Source organism: Mandrillus leucophaeus, unplaced genomic scaffold (assembly GCF_000951045.1).
Source record: "Mandrillus leucophaeus isolate KB7577 unplaced genomic scaffold, Mleu.le_1.0 Scaffold1080, whole genome shotgun sequence".
Lineage (NCBI taxonomy): Eukaryota > Metazoa > Chordata > Mammalia > Primates > Cercopithecidae > Mandrillus > Mandrillus leucophaeus.
The window spans coordinates 837,277-853,702 of NW_012098988.1; the positions used below are offsets into that span (position 1 = coordinate 837,277).

Below are 16,426 nucleotides of genomic sequence, written 5' to 3' on the forward strand. Positions count from 1 at the left end.
GAAAACCAAACACCGCATGTTCTCACTCATAGGTGGGAATTGAACCATGAGGTCACTTGGACTCGGGAAGGGGAACATCACACACCGGGGCCTATTATGGGGACGGGGGAGGGAGGAGGAATTGCACTGGGAGTTATACCTGATGTAAATGATGAGTTGATGGGTGCTGACGAGTTGATGGGTGCAGCACACCAACATGTCACAAGTATACATATGTAACAAACCTGCATGTTGTGCACATGTACCCTAGAACTTATTATAATAATAATAATAATAAAGAAATCGGGAAAAAAAAAGGAAGCATAAAAGACAAGAAGCAAAAAAGTAAGACTAAGGTCTTGAAAGTCCAAGTGTCCAAATGGCAAAATCTTTGGGAGTTGTGACTCATTGTCTCAGTAGCACACATCAATTAATCTATATTGCTTGCTCTTCAACAAGAAACAGCCCAGATGAATGAGGCATATATCAAGCAAGTCATTAATTCTCAGAGATCAAGACCAGATAATGTCCCAAACTGAGGTTCCTGGAAGACTGGGGGCAGCTGGGTTCACAGGAAGAGGCAGTTCCTCTTAGAAGTTCTATTATAGTTCTAATAGAACCCTCATACAAGTTCTATTCTTAGTTTTATGTCAGCTGAACTAGGAGTGTGACTCTCCAAAAACCCCATTACTTGAGCACGCTCAGTCTCATACTGTCACACACACACAAAAAGTAAGACTGAAATGTATCATGGTGAGAATTCTTGGAGAGAGGCATGCAATGAGCACCAAAGAGATGAAATCTGGTATAATTTCCTCAGCAATCTGATGGCTGTTCTCCTTTGCTGCTGCTCTTCCTTGCCTCCTCAACCCCTCCTGTAAAGCACGTCTTCTTTCATCCCAGCAAAGTATGTATTGAATTAGTTCCTCTTAACATGGTGTATTAGTCCGTTTTCACGCTGCTGATAAAGACATACTCGAGACTAGGCAATTTACAAAAGAAAGACGTTTAATGGACTTACAGTACCATGACTGGGGAGGCCTCACAATCATGGCGGAAGGTGAAAGGCAATTCTTAGATGGCGATGGTAGCAGCCAGACAGAGTTTGTGCAGGGAAACTCCCATTTTTAAAACCATCAGATCTGGTGAGACTCATTCACTATCACGAGAACAGTGCAGGAAAGACCTGCCCCCATGATTCTATCACCTGCCATCTTGTTCCTCCCACAATACGTGGGAATTGTGGGAGTTACAATTCAAGACGAGAATTGAGTGGGGACACAGCCAAATCATATCGCTTGGGTAATGATAAAGGGCTACACACACAGTAAAAAGAATTACATAGGCACAATCCCTGCTTCATAGAAATGTATCTAATACAGGCTATTAAAAAACAAAATAAAATGGTGTAGGATATTTATAGCACATTTAATATAATTGACCAATAGTAAACCTAGTAGAACCTTATCCTTCACAATACTTCCCTTCTCAATTTTTTCTTCTATTTAACTTCATATTTAAATACATAACCCTTATTTAAAGGGAAATTAATATTTTTGAGATAGAAATATTACTCTCCTTGAGAAAATATACACCAACAAAGTAACTTATTTGTTTAAGGACTGATAAAAAACAATTAAGCTCAAAATGTAATAATTATGAGTATGACTATGTACTTTTACATTTGAAAAATGTGTATTATGGATAACCAAATAATTAGTTCATAGACAACGAAATGCCAGTGGCATAATCTAAATATATTTATTTATTCATCCATCATTCAATAAATACTGAGCATTTTAAAAATACACCACACACTATGAGCAAAGTTAGTTAAGATTTCTTCTGTCATGGGTCTTACAGAAGTCTTGGGAGGAAGATGTTAGACTAAAATCATTACAATTTAATAAATGTTTAAGAGTTATGTGCAATTTCTCCTGACATCTCAATTTAGTTTTATCAGAAGCTCCACGTTCCAAATTAAGACACCAACTCCTGTGCAGGATTTTCAGAGAGTAGTTTAAAACCCTATCTTGTGACTTTTGATTCATTATCCCCCTCAACTATCTATGAGTCTTGGGAATTAATCGGAATTTGGAGAATTCAGACACAGACATTCTCTAGAAAGATTTACGGGCTTTCCTCTAGTCCCACCCATTGCAATGAGGAAGCTTGTCCCGGCTCACTCTACTTACCCAATTGAGAGGGTCTTTACTCAGAGAGTTTGATACATGTCCCCTGGAGTTTTGGAAACCCATGGAAGAATATATGACTCCCCTTTGAGGGGTCCAAAGGTGAAAGGGCTTGATTAGACAGCCCTGAAATAGTGAGACCCCAAGGTGAGTTGAGAGAGACCAGCACTCCCACTGTACAGATATCCATTAATCCTTCGTGATTCTTGTGGGTTAAAAGTCTTCCTAAGAGAAGGAGCTGGCCTGGGGGCCTAATAAAAGAGAACTCTTTCTTTTTAAAAAAGTTTTTAGAGACAAGATCTCACTCTGTCACCCAGGCTAAGATCATAGCTCACCGTAGCCTCAAATTTGGGGCTCAAGTGATCCTCCTGCCTTAGCCTCCCCAGTAGCAGGGACAACAGGCATGTGCCACCATGCCTATTTTTTTAATTTTTTGTAGAGACAAAGTCTTGCCATGTTGCTCAGGCTGGTCTTAAACTTCTGGCCTCAAGTGATCCTCCTGCCTCAGCCTCCCAAAATGCTGGGATTACAGGCGTGAGCCACTGTGCCCAGACCCAAAGAGAATTCTTCAGTGTGGTCCCAACAGAGGGGAATCACAGCCTGCCAGGAATGGGATTGAGGGGCAGCCCGCTGAAGGACAGATATTGATTTTACATGTTAGCAAAGCTGCAGTCTGAAGATCTGCAAAAAGCCCCTGAGAAACTCACAGAATGGCTCTAAAAAGAGAAAGAGCCGGCATTATGCGTGGGCTCTCCATGGCTCTAGGTTCAGATGACAACAGTACCAGCCACAATGGAAATATACTTTGCCCTAATCTACTCTCCCACTGGTTTGACCATGGAGAGATCAGAAACAGTCAGTGACTGAGGACAGAGAGAAGAGGCTGAGAAAGCCTCCTCCCCTACTGTGAGCCTCCCAACGACAGGCAAACCGAAGCTAAGAGAGAGAAGAGTTTTAACATTGAATAGTGAGTTTTTACACCTCCCTAACTGAACTGGAGTGTGATTATTAGACTGACTTTTTAGTGCTTCTCTACCTCAAAAGGGGTTACTTCATTAATTTTTTTTGTTTTGTTTTGGTAATTTTTTGTAGAGACAAAGGCCAGGCTGGTCTTAAACTCCTGGCCTCAGCCATACTTTCATCTCAGCCTCCCAAAGAACTGGAATTATAGGCACGAACCACCATGCCTGGCTAATTAATTATTAAATGACTAAAAACCCTACCTTAGATTTTTATGGCAGTATAGAAAAAATGGATCTACAGAGTCTCAAAGGAGCAGTAGCAAGTGAAATCACTCTTATATTTGGACTTAACTGTCTACTGCAGTCAATAAACTACCACATTCAAGAACTTCACAGTGCGATGAAATGTAAGAGAACTAACCCAAAATAGATAATTAGGGAAACTTGACTGAAGTAGCAAATATTAAGTTTTGATCTGAAAAATAAGAGTTACCTGGGTAAAAGGAGTGGGACGCAGGAGCGTAAAGGTCAGAAAAAGCTATTCAGAAAAAGGGGGGAAAAAAAACCATGAGAAAGCCTGTAGTAGGAAATGGCGTTGTTGCCGATACTGTGGCTGCATAACAAATGACCCCAAAACATAGCAGCGTAAAACAACAATTCATTTTATTTCTATCAGTTCTATAGGTTGATTGGGCTCAGTTAGTTGGTTCTTTATTAGAGTCTCACAAGGATGTAGTAAGGTAATAGCTGTGGCTGAAGTCCTCTGAAGTCTCATTAAGGCTGGACATCCAGGATGGCTCCCGCACATGGCTGGAAATGCTGTTGGCTATCAGCTGGGAGCTTAGCTTGGGATTTCAGCTGGAGCATCTACACAGGACCCCTCCATGTGGCCTGGACTTCACAGCATGGTATCTGGGTTTGGAGCGGGAGTGTTCTAAGACTGAGAGTTCCAGAACTGGTTTAAGGACCCATGATCTTTATGACCTCATGAGAAGAGTGTCGTTTCAGGCACATTCTATTGGTCAAAACCATCACAAGCCAGCCTACATTGAAGGGGGTGGGAATCTCAATGCAAGACTGATCAAAGGATTTTAAGGCCATGTTTTTAAACTACCATAGTCATGGCCCAATGGAAAAACTAAAAGTTCAGTGTGTCTGAAGTATAGAAATTGCCAATGAGTTTTAAGGCCATTTAAAGAGCTTGGAAGTTATCCTTAGAGTCATGGGATGAAATTAAAAGATTACTGAGAAATGAGTAATTATCAAGGATAATGTAGAAGATCATTAAAATTATTCATGGAGCCAAGAATCTGAGTAATTTCCTGTGGAAAGAAATAAATTATTGCTTGTTAAGAATCTACTTTTAATCAAGGCAAGCACCACTATAGTAATCAAGACAGATTGCATAATATTGGGCAGATTTGGGGGTAACCAGGACAGATTAGAAATGTATGGTAAAGTTTCCTCTTGATGAAAAGTTACCTTTTGATGAATGTGCATTTGAAATAACAGCCATATTCATTTTGAGATTTGTTAAAGTATTTATGTTCCCCTCCACTCATCTCTTAAACTTGTAACTAACAATACTCTGATTTCATTGTAGCATTTTACTTCATAGTTTAAATACAGATTAGGATACATTTATTTCATCAAACTTTGCCGACAGTGGTCAGCTTTGAGTTTTTATCTTCTGTCATCAAAAATCTTTAAACATTTTCTAGTATAAGCACTTTATATGAAGTGAACAAAAATCACAAAAGCCTATGTGATTGGGTAAAATTATGGATGTGATATCACAGTAGGCAAACAACCAAACTCTCTTCTTCTTCCAGCTCCAGGGCAAGAAGTGGGGGAGGTGTAAATCTCAAAATTACCTTGAAGGACCCATTGCATAGCCTAGTCTCTTCAAGGTGTTCAATTTGAGCTCTTGTCTATCAATTCTAATTCTTCCCTAGTTAATCTAGTTTCATGTATATATTTTACAATGCAGCTTTCTGATAATGTCAAGGATTATAACTCAGAAGCCACTCTCTCATTTATTGAGGTACTATTCTTTGCAAGGCAATGTGGAAGATGTTGGAGGGATACAAAGATTAAATAGGCAATAAGTTCTAGTAGGAAGGTTGATATGCACAACAATCACTGTTATACAAAAAGTAGAAAGTGACAAAAGCAGCAAGAAGGGGGTTACTCAGAATGCTACAGGGATTCAGAAGACCAAGACATTGGAGACAAGTCTTCAGTTATTTCAGTTGGTAAAGAAGTGATCATGATTTTTGCAACTGGAACTGCAGTGAAGTGGTATAGATCAAGATTTGAGTAGGTGGAGAATAGCATTCCATAAATAAAGACAATATAAGATGAATCACAGATATAAGAAAGTCCAAACTGGGTATAAGTAACAATCACTGTGACTAAAGTATAAGGAAAGGAATCAGAGAAAAAGATCCAAAGATAGAGCTAGACAATGTTACAGCTTTGATGTTAGACAAAATCTAGACTTTATTCTAGACTGTTTTTCTAAGCAGGAGAGAGTTATTGAAGGTTTTGGGGTAAAAGGTTGATGCAATAACATCTATGCTTTAGCAAATTAGGTTGGCAGGATGTGTAAAATGGGTTTCAGGTGAGCTAGTTAGTGGCAAGGAGACCAGCAGAGAGTCTACTGTCATCATCCAGGAAGGAACCTGAACTAAGGTGACTACACAGAATTTCAGTGAGGTAGGCATTACTGAAATAGAATCAAAAAATCTTGATAACTAATTGGATATAGAGGGCCAGGGAACAGGAAGAGTCAAAGATTATGTCAACATGAAAAGTCTAATTGATGGGAAAACATGTAAAACAAATGAGAATTGTTGCAGCTACGAAAAGACAGATGAGTGTAAATTTAAACATATTACATTTTAGGTATCATGAAAATATTCAAATGGAGCTGTCTTGAAGGCACTTAGGAACTTGGAGTTTAGAAGAGAAGGCAGGGTTGGGGATTTGAAATCATCTGAAGATTAATAACGGTTACCATTTATTGAAAGCTTAAAATGTACCAGACTCCATGCTAAGCACTTTACATATATTACCTTATAAGCCTCACAGTTAACATGAAAAATAGGCATTATTATTCTACTGAGAACTAAAGAATGATAGAACTTGCCCAAAGTTTCTCAGCTAGTAAAAAGAATTGGGATTGCAAACAGATCTGTTTAAATCCAGAGTAGTTCTGTGGATGTTAAAGTCAGGAATTAATTACAGAGCAGCTCTACTTGTTCACTTAGAATAGTGTCTAGCACATAGGAGGGAGTCTACATCTAACTTACTGTGGTGAAGAGGGAGAGGCCACAGCACTCCCCACTCAAAGGCTCAAGGCCTTTCCCTCCCTTTCCTTCCCCCAGACATGTTATTTGAAATGCCTGGGGGTTGGGGAGTTTTAGGTGGAGGGTGCAAGGCCTGGGGTGAAAGTTTAGGATGTTAAATTGGGTACTGCTGCTCTAAATTAGTCCTTGAGGGCTGCATCAGTCAGGGTTTTCTAGAGGGACAGAACTAATAGGATAGATGTTTCTATAAAGAGGAGTTTATTAAGTATTGACCCACATGGTCACAGGGTGAGGTCCCCCAGTAGGCCGTCTGCAAGCTGAGGAGCAAGGAAGGCAGTCCGAGTCCCAAAACCTTAAAAGTAGGGAAGCCCACAGTGCAGCTTTCTGTCGGTGGTCAAAGGTCCAAGAGTCCCAAAGCTGGAGAACTTGGAGTCCGATGTTCAAGGACAGGAAGCACCCAACACGAGAGAAAGATGGAAGCCAGAAGACTCAGTTGGTCTAGTCTTTCCACATTCCTCTGCCTGCTTTTTATTCTGACTGTCCCGGTAGCTGATTATATTGTGCCCACCCAGACTGAGGGTGGGTCTGCCTTTCCCAGTCCACTGACTCCAGTGTTAATCTCCTTTGGCAATACCCTCACAGACACACCCAGGAACAATACTTTGCATCCTTCAATCCAATCAAGTTGACACTTAATACTAACCATTACAAGTGTGTTTTAGTATCAAGTGTTGGAACTCTCTCTAGAATTTTTTAGATAATGTCTTATCTTTCATATCTTTGAATCCTCCTTTGAGTCCATGGTAACAAGTGCCACTTGGCATCCTGTTAAGTGCTCATGAATAATACCCACCATTACTCAGCAGTGGAACCATAGTGTGGATCCCTGAAATCTACTTCCACCCTCAGAACTTAAAATGAACCATCCAAATCTAATTGGATTGCATGTGGTAGAGGCTGATTTCAGGAGCCTGCAAACCAGCCACAGGAATTCGAGTTCTTCCACTTCCCTCAATGGACCTGAGTTCAATTTTAAACACAAAGACAGTGCTATGGTTTGAAAGTTTGCCCCTTCCAAAACACATGTCAAAATTCAATTGCCATTGTAACACTATCAGGAGGTGGGACCTTTGAGAGGTGATGAGGCCATGAGGGCTCCACCCTCATGGATGGAATTGGTACAGTTTGGCCCTCTCTCACCTTCCTTGCCCTTCTACTCTTCTCCCATGTAAGGAACAGTTTTCCTCCCCTCTGAAGCATGAAGCATGCAAAGTGTTGTCTTGGAATCAGAATTGCCAAATCTGCTGGCACCTTGGACTTTCCAGCCTCCTGAATCATAAAAAATAAATTTCTATTATTTATAAATTACCCAGTCTCATGTGTTCTGTTATAGAATCACAAATGGACTAATAGAAAGGTTTTTAATGCATTTATCTTGATTTACCAATAGCACAATCATTGAAAGGCCAACAGTTCCACCCACTGCCATCCTACTTGAAAAAAAAAGATTAAAATGTGAGTTTTAAAAGTAAAACTTCTTCCACCTTGAGAAGCTTGTATGGCTAAAAAGCCCATGTAATGAGGCTCTTTCTGTTTTGAAACAAAACTTTACTGGAAACAGAAGACTTCTCCAATAATGTAACACAAGCCCCAGTTCTAATCCCCATTGGAGTGTAGCCTTGTGGTAAACCACAACAGATCAGAGTCCTGCATGCCCTAGAGCTGGACCGCACAGGCCAAGCAAAGGCTGCCTCCTTCCCGTGCACTGCATTAATCTCCAAATAATAGTACCAAACACTTTTTGAGCTCTTATGTTTCCAGAGCTGTTCTAACCACTTACACGTATGCCTTCTTATTTAACCATCACAAAAACCTATTGAGGCAGATAATATCCCATTTTATAGACAATACTATTACATGTTCATCCTCAGAATTTCTAGCTTGGGTAGAAGTTAACATCAATCACTCATGCATGCCTCTTTCCTTCCTAGTTCTAACCAAGAGTATGAACACAATGAAGCAGACAGGGATCAGAATATTCACTTTCTTTATAGAGGCCTAATGACCTCAAATTACAGGGTCCCTGAAAGTACCTTATTAGAGAAAATAATTTGGACTTGAAGCCAAAACAAACAAGGCTTCCTATTACATCCCACCAAATCTGAAACTGAGAACCAGAGGTGCACTGGATCTGCGGGGAAGACTCCATACACATCTCCAACCATCAGTGGTGTGATGGATTGGGACCTGTCACAAAGAGCCAGTCAACAGAAGAGTGTAGAAAGCACAGTAGAGAAACGGCTTCTAGAAGGCAGACACCGAGCCAGGTCTGTTTACTCCACAGCCCACTATCTCTTTCATAATCTGCCTAGGAGAGAGAGAATCCTATTTCTTGCTTTTAAACATAGCTTTCAAATATAACTGCCCACTGGAATCACTTGGAAAGGTTTTAAAAATTGCAATGACTTGACCATAGCCCAGGCCCACTAAATCAGATTCTCTGGAACGAAAACATTTAAGTTCTGCAGGAAATTCCAATATGCAGCCTAGGCTAAGAGCCACCACTTTATAGGCTTGGCAACCCCAGCCCCTCATAATGCAGCCAGTCATAACTAGCAGTTTTTGAGTGACTATACTAAGCAATTTGCATAATCCTCATCACAACTCTAAGAGACACATGATAATCACAGCATTTCACAGATGGGAAAAGCGGTGCTTGGAAAAAGGCTGAGAGACAAGAGACAGACCTGGGATTACAAAGTTCGTATTCTGTCTCCCAAGCTAAATACTTAACCACCATATGCCATGCTGCTCCTGTGGATGCCCTGATTCCAGCAATCTCTCCAACCAGATAATACATTCTCCTTTTATATAGAGAAGCAAATAAGGCTTAGAGATACTACAAGAGTTGACTCCAGTATTGCCTTCTAAAAGAAAGCATAAACTCCTTCCACGGAAGTTAACCAGGAAGAATAAAGGTTTCCAAAAACTAACATTTGTAGAGACCTGGGAAATGTGTGGCAGGGTGTTAAAAGATCAATAATTAGAGATGCTTAGAATTATAAAGCAGTTGAAGTCATACAGCATAATTTTTTATAGAATCAACTTGGTAGTTCTGAACAGCCATCCTTGATATCTGAAGATTAAGAAAACTGGACAGCACAGTCTATGAAGATAGGACTAAGGATTGTGAAGGAAGGTGTCATGGGAAATTGTGGGAGCAAGAGAACCAAAGATGCTTGTGAGCAAACAATGACGATACAAGCTAAGGGCGGAAAAAAACGAACAAAAGGCTGGGAGGGGCTGAAAGGCTGCAGGACAGGTGAGGTAAAGCTCACATACTGAGACACTAACACTGGACCAGTAAAGATGACACATTACTTAGTAACTCAGCTATATTAAAAGGTGTACAGCAGAAAAAAAAAATCTCATTTCACATCTCTAAACCTTTGCAAATATACAAATATAAATTGGATCTTGCTTTTATAAAAGTTTGCTGAAAGTATGTAAATGTTTATATGTCAAATAACGTATATTTGTATATATGTAATGCTAGTAATAGAAATTCTGGCACTGAAGAGAATGTAATGACTATATGGTAACTTCTTCTATAGGGCAAATAATAATTCTGTTATTCTTTTTACAATTGAGCATTTTCACATTATGAATTGGCAGGATGATGGCATATAATTTGGCCCCAGGGAAAAGCCTATCTTATTACGATGGAGTATAAGAACACCTGATGAGCAATAGAAAAATAATTTAGATTCGTTTCCTTGTTTATTCCTCGCTTTTCAAGGTATGAATCATTATTCCCTTTGAGAAGAGTGCTGAAAGGAGGACAAAAGCCTCCACCCATCTATGCCAGGACACAGCTGCACGAAGCCTGTGAAATAACAATTTGCATCTTCAGAGCTGCACCCATTAACTGCTCTTTTAGCTGCTAGAGAATTCGAGAAAGTTTTGTAATCAGGCCGCGTGCAGTGGCTCACGCTTGTAATTCCAGCACTTTGGGAGGCCAAGGTGGGGGAGCCACTTGAAGTTAGGAGTTTGAGGCCAGTCTGGCCAACATGGTGAAACCCCGTCTCTACTAAAAATGCAAAAGCTAGCGGGGCGTGGTGGCACACACCTGTAATCCCAGCTACTCCACAGACCGAGGCAGGAGAATCCCTTGAACCTGGGAGGTGGAGGTTGCAGTGAGCCAAGATTGGGCCACTGCCCTCCAACCTGGGGGACAGACTGAGACTGCATATCACAAAAAAGAAAGTTTGGCAATCAGCAAAATTAGGTTAACACGTTTTCATTTTTGGTGAAACTTTACATTAAAATGACCTGATCTATGTATGTTACAGTCAATTGAACATGACACGGTCTATAGGTTTTAACTGTGCTAGTCTGCAATTTGGTGATGTTTCTGGAATGGAAAAACAAACTAAATTGACATGATTTGTGGTCATCTCATTCTTCTCAAATCATATGACTAAATGAGTTCACGTAGGAGTAATTGTCAACCCTATCCTTAATGCGCATTACACTACTACAGCAGATAAAATTTTAACACACTCCCATTACATTATGAATTTGAAATCCTAGTGTAATACGATGCAGACAGAAGGCACACTTAGTGTTATCTCAACAAATAAATTCTCCTGGAATTCCTTTTTGTTGTTGTACCAAATTCTAGTGTTTTATGGCTATACTTAATAAATTTTGAAACGAGTCTTATGCTAAAAATCATAGAGGATATTTACCCACATCATTTAGTTAGGAGCTTTAGAATTAAGGTCTTAAAACACACTTCTTAAATTGCCACAAAATTCATGCTGAGGCTGGGCACGGTGGCTCATGCCTGTAATCCCAGCACTTTGGGATGCCAAGGTGGGCGGATCACCTGAGGTCGGGAGTTCAAGGCCAGCCTGACCAACATGGAGAAACCCCATCTCTACTAAAAATACAAAATTAGCTGGGCATGGTGGTGTATGCCTGTAATCCCAGCTACTCGGGAGGCTGAGGCAGGAGAATCACTGGAACCCGGGAGGCAGAGGTTGTGGTGAGCTGAGATCACACCACTGCACTCCAGTCTGGGCAACAACAGCCGAAACTCCGTCTCAAAAAAAAAAACTTTCGTTCTGAAAAATCTGAAAATTAATTTTTTACTTCAGAGTTGCTTTGAAAGATTAAATTTAATAGGATCTGCTTTGCCAGATTTTATTAGGTTGATCAAAAATGCTTGAATATGAGCAGTTTCATACAGTACAACCTGATTAGAATCAGTTTCACATTAAATGAAACAATGCAGCCCTATATATTCCAAAGAAAAAAGTCTTTGCAGGAGAAAGATAACCTCAGCTACCCTGCAACATGCTAAAAATACCAACTACAACACATATGCAGCACCAGGGGTTACGGTGCTAGCTTCCCAGGTAACTCTGGGGAGGTAAGAGGCAGGGACATAGTTTAAAATAACTGACCAACACAAAAATGTCACGCTGCCAAAAATTTTCTTATCCCATTCCCGAAGGTGTTTTGTTTGTTCACTTAGCTTTTCCCTTTTCCACCTTCCACAGAAGGGACTGAAGGGTAATGAATCTTCAAGAATTAAGATTAGATAGAAACCTGAGTAACCAGCCATTTTACAGGCAATAATTGGCTACTGAGTAATGCTGGCTTTGTTCTAAGTCAGAAGCTGACTTAGTTATTTACTATAGAACACAAACATCCACAACCACTAAATGACTTCACAGAAAACTAGCCACATTAAGTATGACATGTAGAGATAACAAAACTACTTTTGAGAACATAGTTTAAAATTCTGAAAAATAAAAGATAAAGATTTTCTTATTTCTAATGGGGGGAAGGGGTTCCCACATTTTCCAGAAGATAAAACAAGAGACCCAAACACAGGACATGACAGCCCTGTACAGCAAGATGCACTTTCCACAGTCAACCGGAGATTCCCTCTACTTCTTTATCCTAAAGTGTTGAGATTTAAATCAATTCAGACTCTACATACAATTCTTTGAGTCTCTTTTCATTTTCAATTTTATTTTTTAAAAAAGACATTGAGGTTATGGTAAGAAATTATGAAGTTACTTTTTTTTAATCTGTCAATTGCTACAGTAGTGGAATAAATAAATAAGATTTTTTAAAAGTTCAATGTTTACAGACATACTTATAAAAAAAAATGACTGAATTAGAAGACATTTAAATAATGTTGATACACACCAGGAAGGGATTTAGGCAAGGAAAGGCACATCATATTACCACAAGAAATAAAGACCATAGTTGGAGGTTAATCGACAGCCAAAACTTTAGATCTTGTGGTAGGTTTCCCAGCTCTGGAGGGGTCATTACGGTGAAACGCTCTTTATGGTACTGGGCTGGAACAAATAAATAGCAGTTGGGAATTTTACTTTGTAACTGTAATATAATGTTAAAAAGAAAGCACACTTTTCATAACCCTGGTATGTGAAGAGGAAATTAAAAAATCCAAAACAATTTGGTAGTACTGAAAATCCTATGGAGAGTTAAAAATAATAATAGTAATATTAATCCTCGCCCAGCTGAATTGGAATCCTTGCAGTTACAAAGTTAAAATTTCAAGTAAACACTGTATTTTTCACTTTTTGTAGACAGACACAGTGCAGATACAAACAGCTGCCATATCTCACCTCCGATGAAGCTATGTGTCAATGCTTAGGGAAAACGATCTTAGATAATTTCCCAATTTTACAGAGCTTAAATCTTTGAAAACAGCACTAACACTGCTGGCTGACTGGCTCTCTACAACAGCAAAGTGAACATAAAGTTTTGACAAAGATGAGAGGTTTCCCCAAGAAACTAATACAGAGTTTTTAGTGGAACAGATACAGTTACTTTAGTTTTACTGAAAAGTCTAACAGACATTAGCACAACTTGTTTGGGGTCACATTCCTACTGCCAATTTTCTTTCATACATTTGTGTCAAGTCTTTATCCAGTTCTTTCTGTCTACGCCTAGATTAGTTTATTTGAAAGACGGCGTCACTTAAAGTAAACCACATACATTTTAGTGGTATTAAGTGTGTCTTTAGTGGTGAATGTGCATAAATAAAATAGATTTTCATAATAAAATGGTATATCCACAAATAAAATACAAATTAAAAACAATTGAGAGGTGGGGAAAATGTCAGTATTATTTAAAAAAAATACAAATGGCAATGGTAAAGCAGGCAGTTTCTTGCTCACGCCACCCGATAGGCCTTCATTAAGGTGTACTCCTTCCGGTTGGTGTGAGCAGCCCAGATGAAGAGCGCAGAGGCCATGAACTGCAAGGGAGCTGAGACACAAGCCAGGCAGAAGGACCATCCAAATTCACCGGATACACTGTCAGGGAGCTCCAGTTTCTGGTGGAGTAGTTCAATTCCAGCAACATAACAACTTACTGAGCCCAGTGTACACAGACCTTGGGGGAAAATTCAGAAAACAAAACAAAACATGGCTGGGTAAAAGCACAGTAAAGGGCTTTTCAGGCATTGAGACACGGCAGTTAATACATGAACATTTAAGATTTATAATTCTTTGGTCCCTAAAGAGACAGGAAGAAGCTAAAAGGTAACTATGATGACAAAACCTACCTGCAAGGAGATGGAGAATGCCCGTGGCAATGGTGGGATATAAGCTTCGGCAAATGCAAGCACAAAGTCCGATCAAAGCCCCAAAGCACATCAAACCTAAACTCACAAAAGGTAAAAGGAACTGGCAACGCCAAAGATCTGATTTTTAAAAAGAAAGAACAGAAATGTTACCATGATTTCAGACCATTTTCCCCACAATGGCAATTTCTTTCATATTCTAATTAGATCTTTTCTCAAAAAGTGAGAAAGTATTTTAACATTGAGGCCTCTTTTCTAAAGCACAATATTCAAAAGGATGCTAACCTTGTCCTGATAAAAGTAAAAGGACACTAACAGGTAGCAATTACTGAGGGTTCACTATGTTCCATGCTAGGTTTGTCTACACATTTTCTGTATTAATCCTCCCAACAACCCTAGAAAGTAGGTACAGTCAGCCCTCCATATCTGCAGGTTTTGCATCCACAGATTCAACTAACCAAGGGTTAAAAATATTCAGAAAATAAATAATGATACAAATTTACAAATATATAGTATAACAACTATTTACATAGCATTGATATTGTGTTCGGTATTATAAGCAATCTAAAGATGATTTAAAGTATACAGGAGGATTGTGTAGGTTATACGCTAATACAATGCCATTTTATATAAGGTACTTTAGCAACCTTGGAATTAGCAAGGGATCCTGAATCCAATCCCCCATAGCTACAGCTGTATGATTATTAATTCCATTTTGCAATTAAGGAAACTGAGGCAAGAGTCATAAATAACTTGTAAAAATAACACAGTAAGTGGTAGAGCCAGGATTTGATACAAATATCAGTCTGACTCTACCTACCAACAATATCTAGGTCTTTACAGGATCTAAAGGCAGTAATAACAGGTAAATTAATGGTAATTATAAATGACCTTATAGGGCTGTTGAAAGAATATACATAAAGCACAAAGCAGAGAATCTAAAGGTAGTTTTAATGATCATAAATCCCTCATCAACATGGGAAGAAAACTTGATGACCTTACAAAACATGCCATTCCATTTTCAGACAATATTCATTATTAGAAATGTATTCATATCAATCTTCACCAAACTTTACCTTTTGGTGCTGGTTTTGCTTTCCGGAACTTCTTAAGTGTTTTTCGAACTTACTTTCTTCAATCTTTCCTAGTAATAAACTGCTTGCTACATATTCTCTTTATAAAACTGAATACCTACACCTTATTCACCCTTTTCTTACAACATGGTCATTCTTCTGGGCAAGTCCCTGTAGCCCTGAAAACTGAGGCTCAAATCTGACGACAGTATTTCATGGGCCGCCTGATCATCAAGGAATAGGCTGTTCCTAATAAATACTTTCATATTTTTTGACATCTACCCTTTAGTTACTATCACCTAAGACTGGATAAACACTTCTGGCAGGCCTGACAACTCACTGACTCATTTAGAGCTTGCAGTCAACTTTTTTCACATATACCTATCTGAACGCAAGCAGTGGGAAGTGTTTAATTCAAGTAGAGGAATTTATAAGTTACCCCAACTAAATTTCCTCTTATTAAATGGGCCCACTAATAACATCTTTTAAAGGTCTAGATCTCATCATCCAATGAAGTAGTTGCCCCTGTCAACTTCAAATCATTTGAAATTTGGTAAGCAAGTATCTACCTTCTAAAATATCAACAGAATAGGGTTCATTGGATACTGTTAGAGATCTCATTTCAAGTTGGCACAATCTACTAACTCATCTTATTCCAAAAACATAGTCCAAAAAGGGACAAATAAAATTATCTTTGTTCCCCCAACTGTCCTGGTGAAATCAAAGTACTCACAGGTCCTAAGTAGATCAATCCCGCTATTGTGGTTTCCGGGATCAACAAATTTCTCCATGAACTGCTCAGTTAGTGTGAAACTCACACATTTTGTGACCACATCAAATGACTCTGGAACAAGAACAATTGCCTGTTGTTTTAATTATAAACATTTAACAAAAATCTCTTTCAGTAATTATTCTCTGAAGTAAAAAGTAAAGGACGTTTCCAGAGGGGTCAGCAACTCCTCTGGCCCTGACTGACACATAGGTTTCATAGATGTCCAATGGATGCCACTGGTTCTCAGTGGCAAGTGAAGACACAGACACGAGGAAGAAAAATAAAGTAGAAGCAGTAAAATGAATGGCAGAATAGCTATGTGGAAAGCCTAGGAAGAAGGGGAGGGAACAAAGACAGAAATAAATACGAATGTTGATCTTCTCATCCAACCCTGCTTTACCAACCATATCCCCACCTCAGGGAATGCCAACTTCACCCTTCCAGTTCTTCAGACCAGAAACTTTAGAGAAATTCTTGTACATTTACACTCCATCAGGAAATCCG

General features: G+C 39.2%; 1 protein-coding gene across 14 annotated transcripts in view; it reads right to left on the minus strand.

Annotated features, from left to right (window-relative positions):
* The window catches only part of CLDND1 (claudin domain containing 1), a 28,835-nt gene that overhangs the window by 8,802 nt on the left and 3,607 nt on the right, over positions 1-16,426 (minus strand). For 12 of the 14 annotated variants that reach the window (XM_011987048.1, XM_011986942.1, XM_011986987.1 and 9 more), the window contains 3 exons: positions 15,884-15,994; positions 14,060-14,197; positions 12,463-13,887 (listed from right to left, as the gene is read on the minus strand). In XM_011987048.1, coding sequence (XP_011842438.1) covers positions 13,667-13,887; positions 14,060-14,197; positions 15,884-15,994 — 470 coding nt within the window. In that variant the 3' untranslated portion in view covers positions 12,463-13,666. Of the gene's footprint in view, positions 1-12,462; positions 13,888-14,059; positions 14,198-15,883; positions 15,995-16,426 lie in introns of those variants that run through there. The other 2 variants (XM_011987030.1, XM_011987038.1) reach the window with 2 other exon arrangements.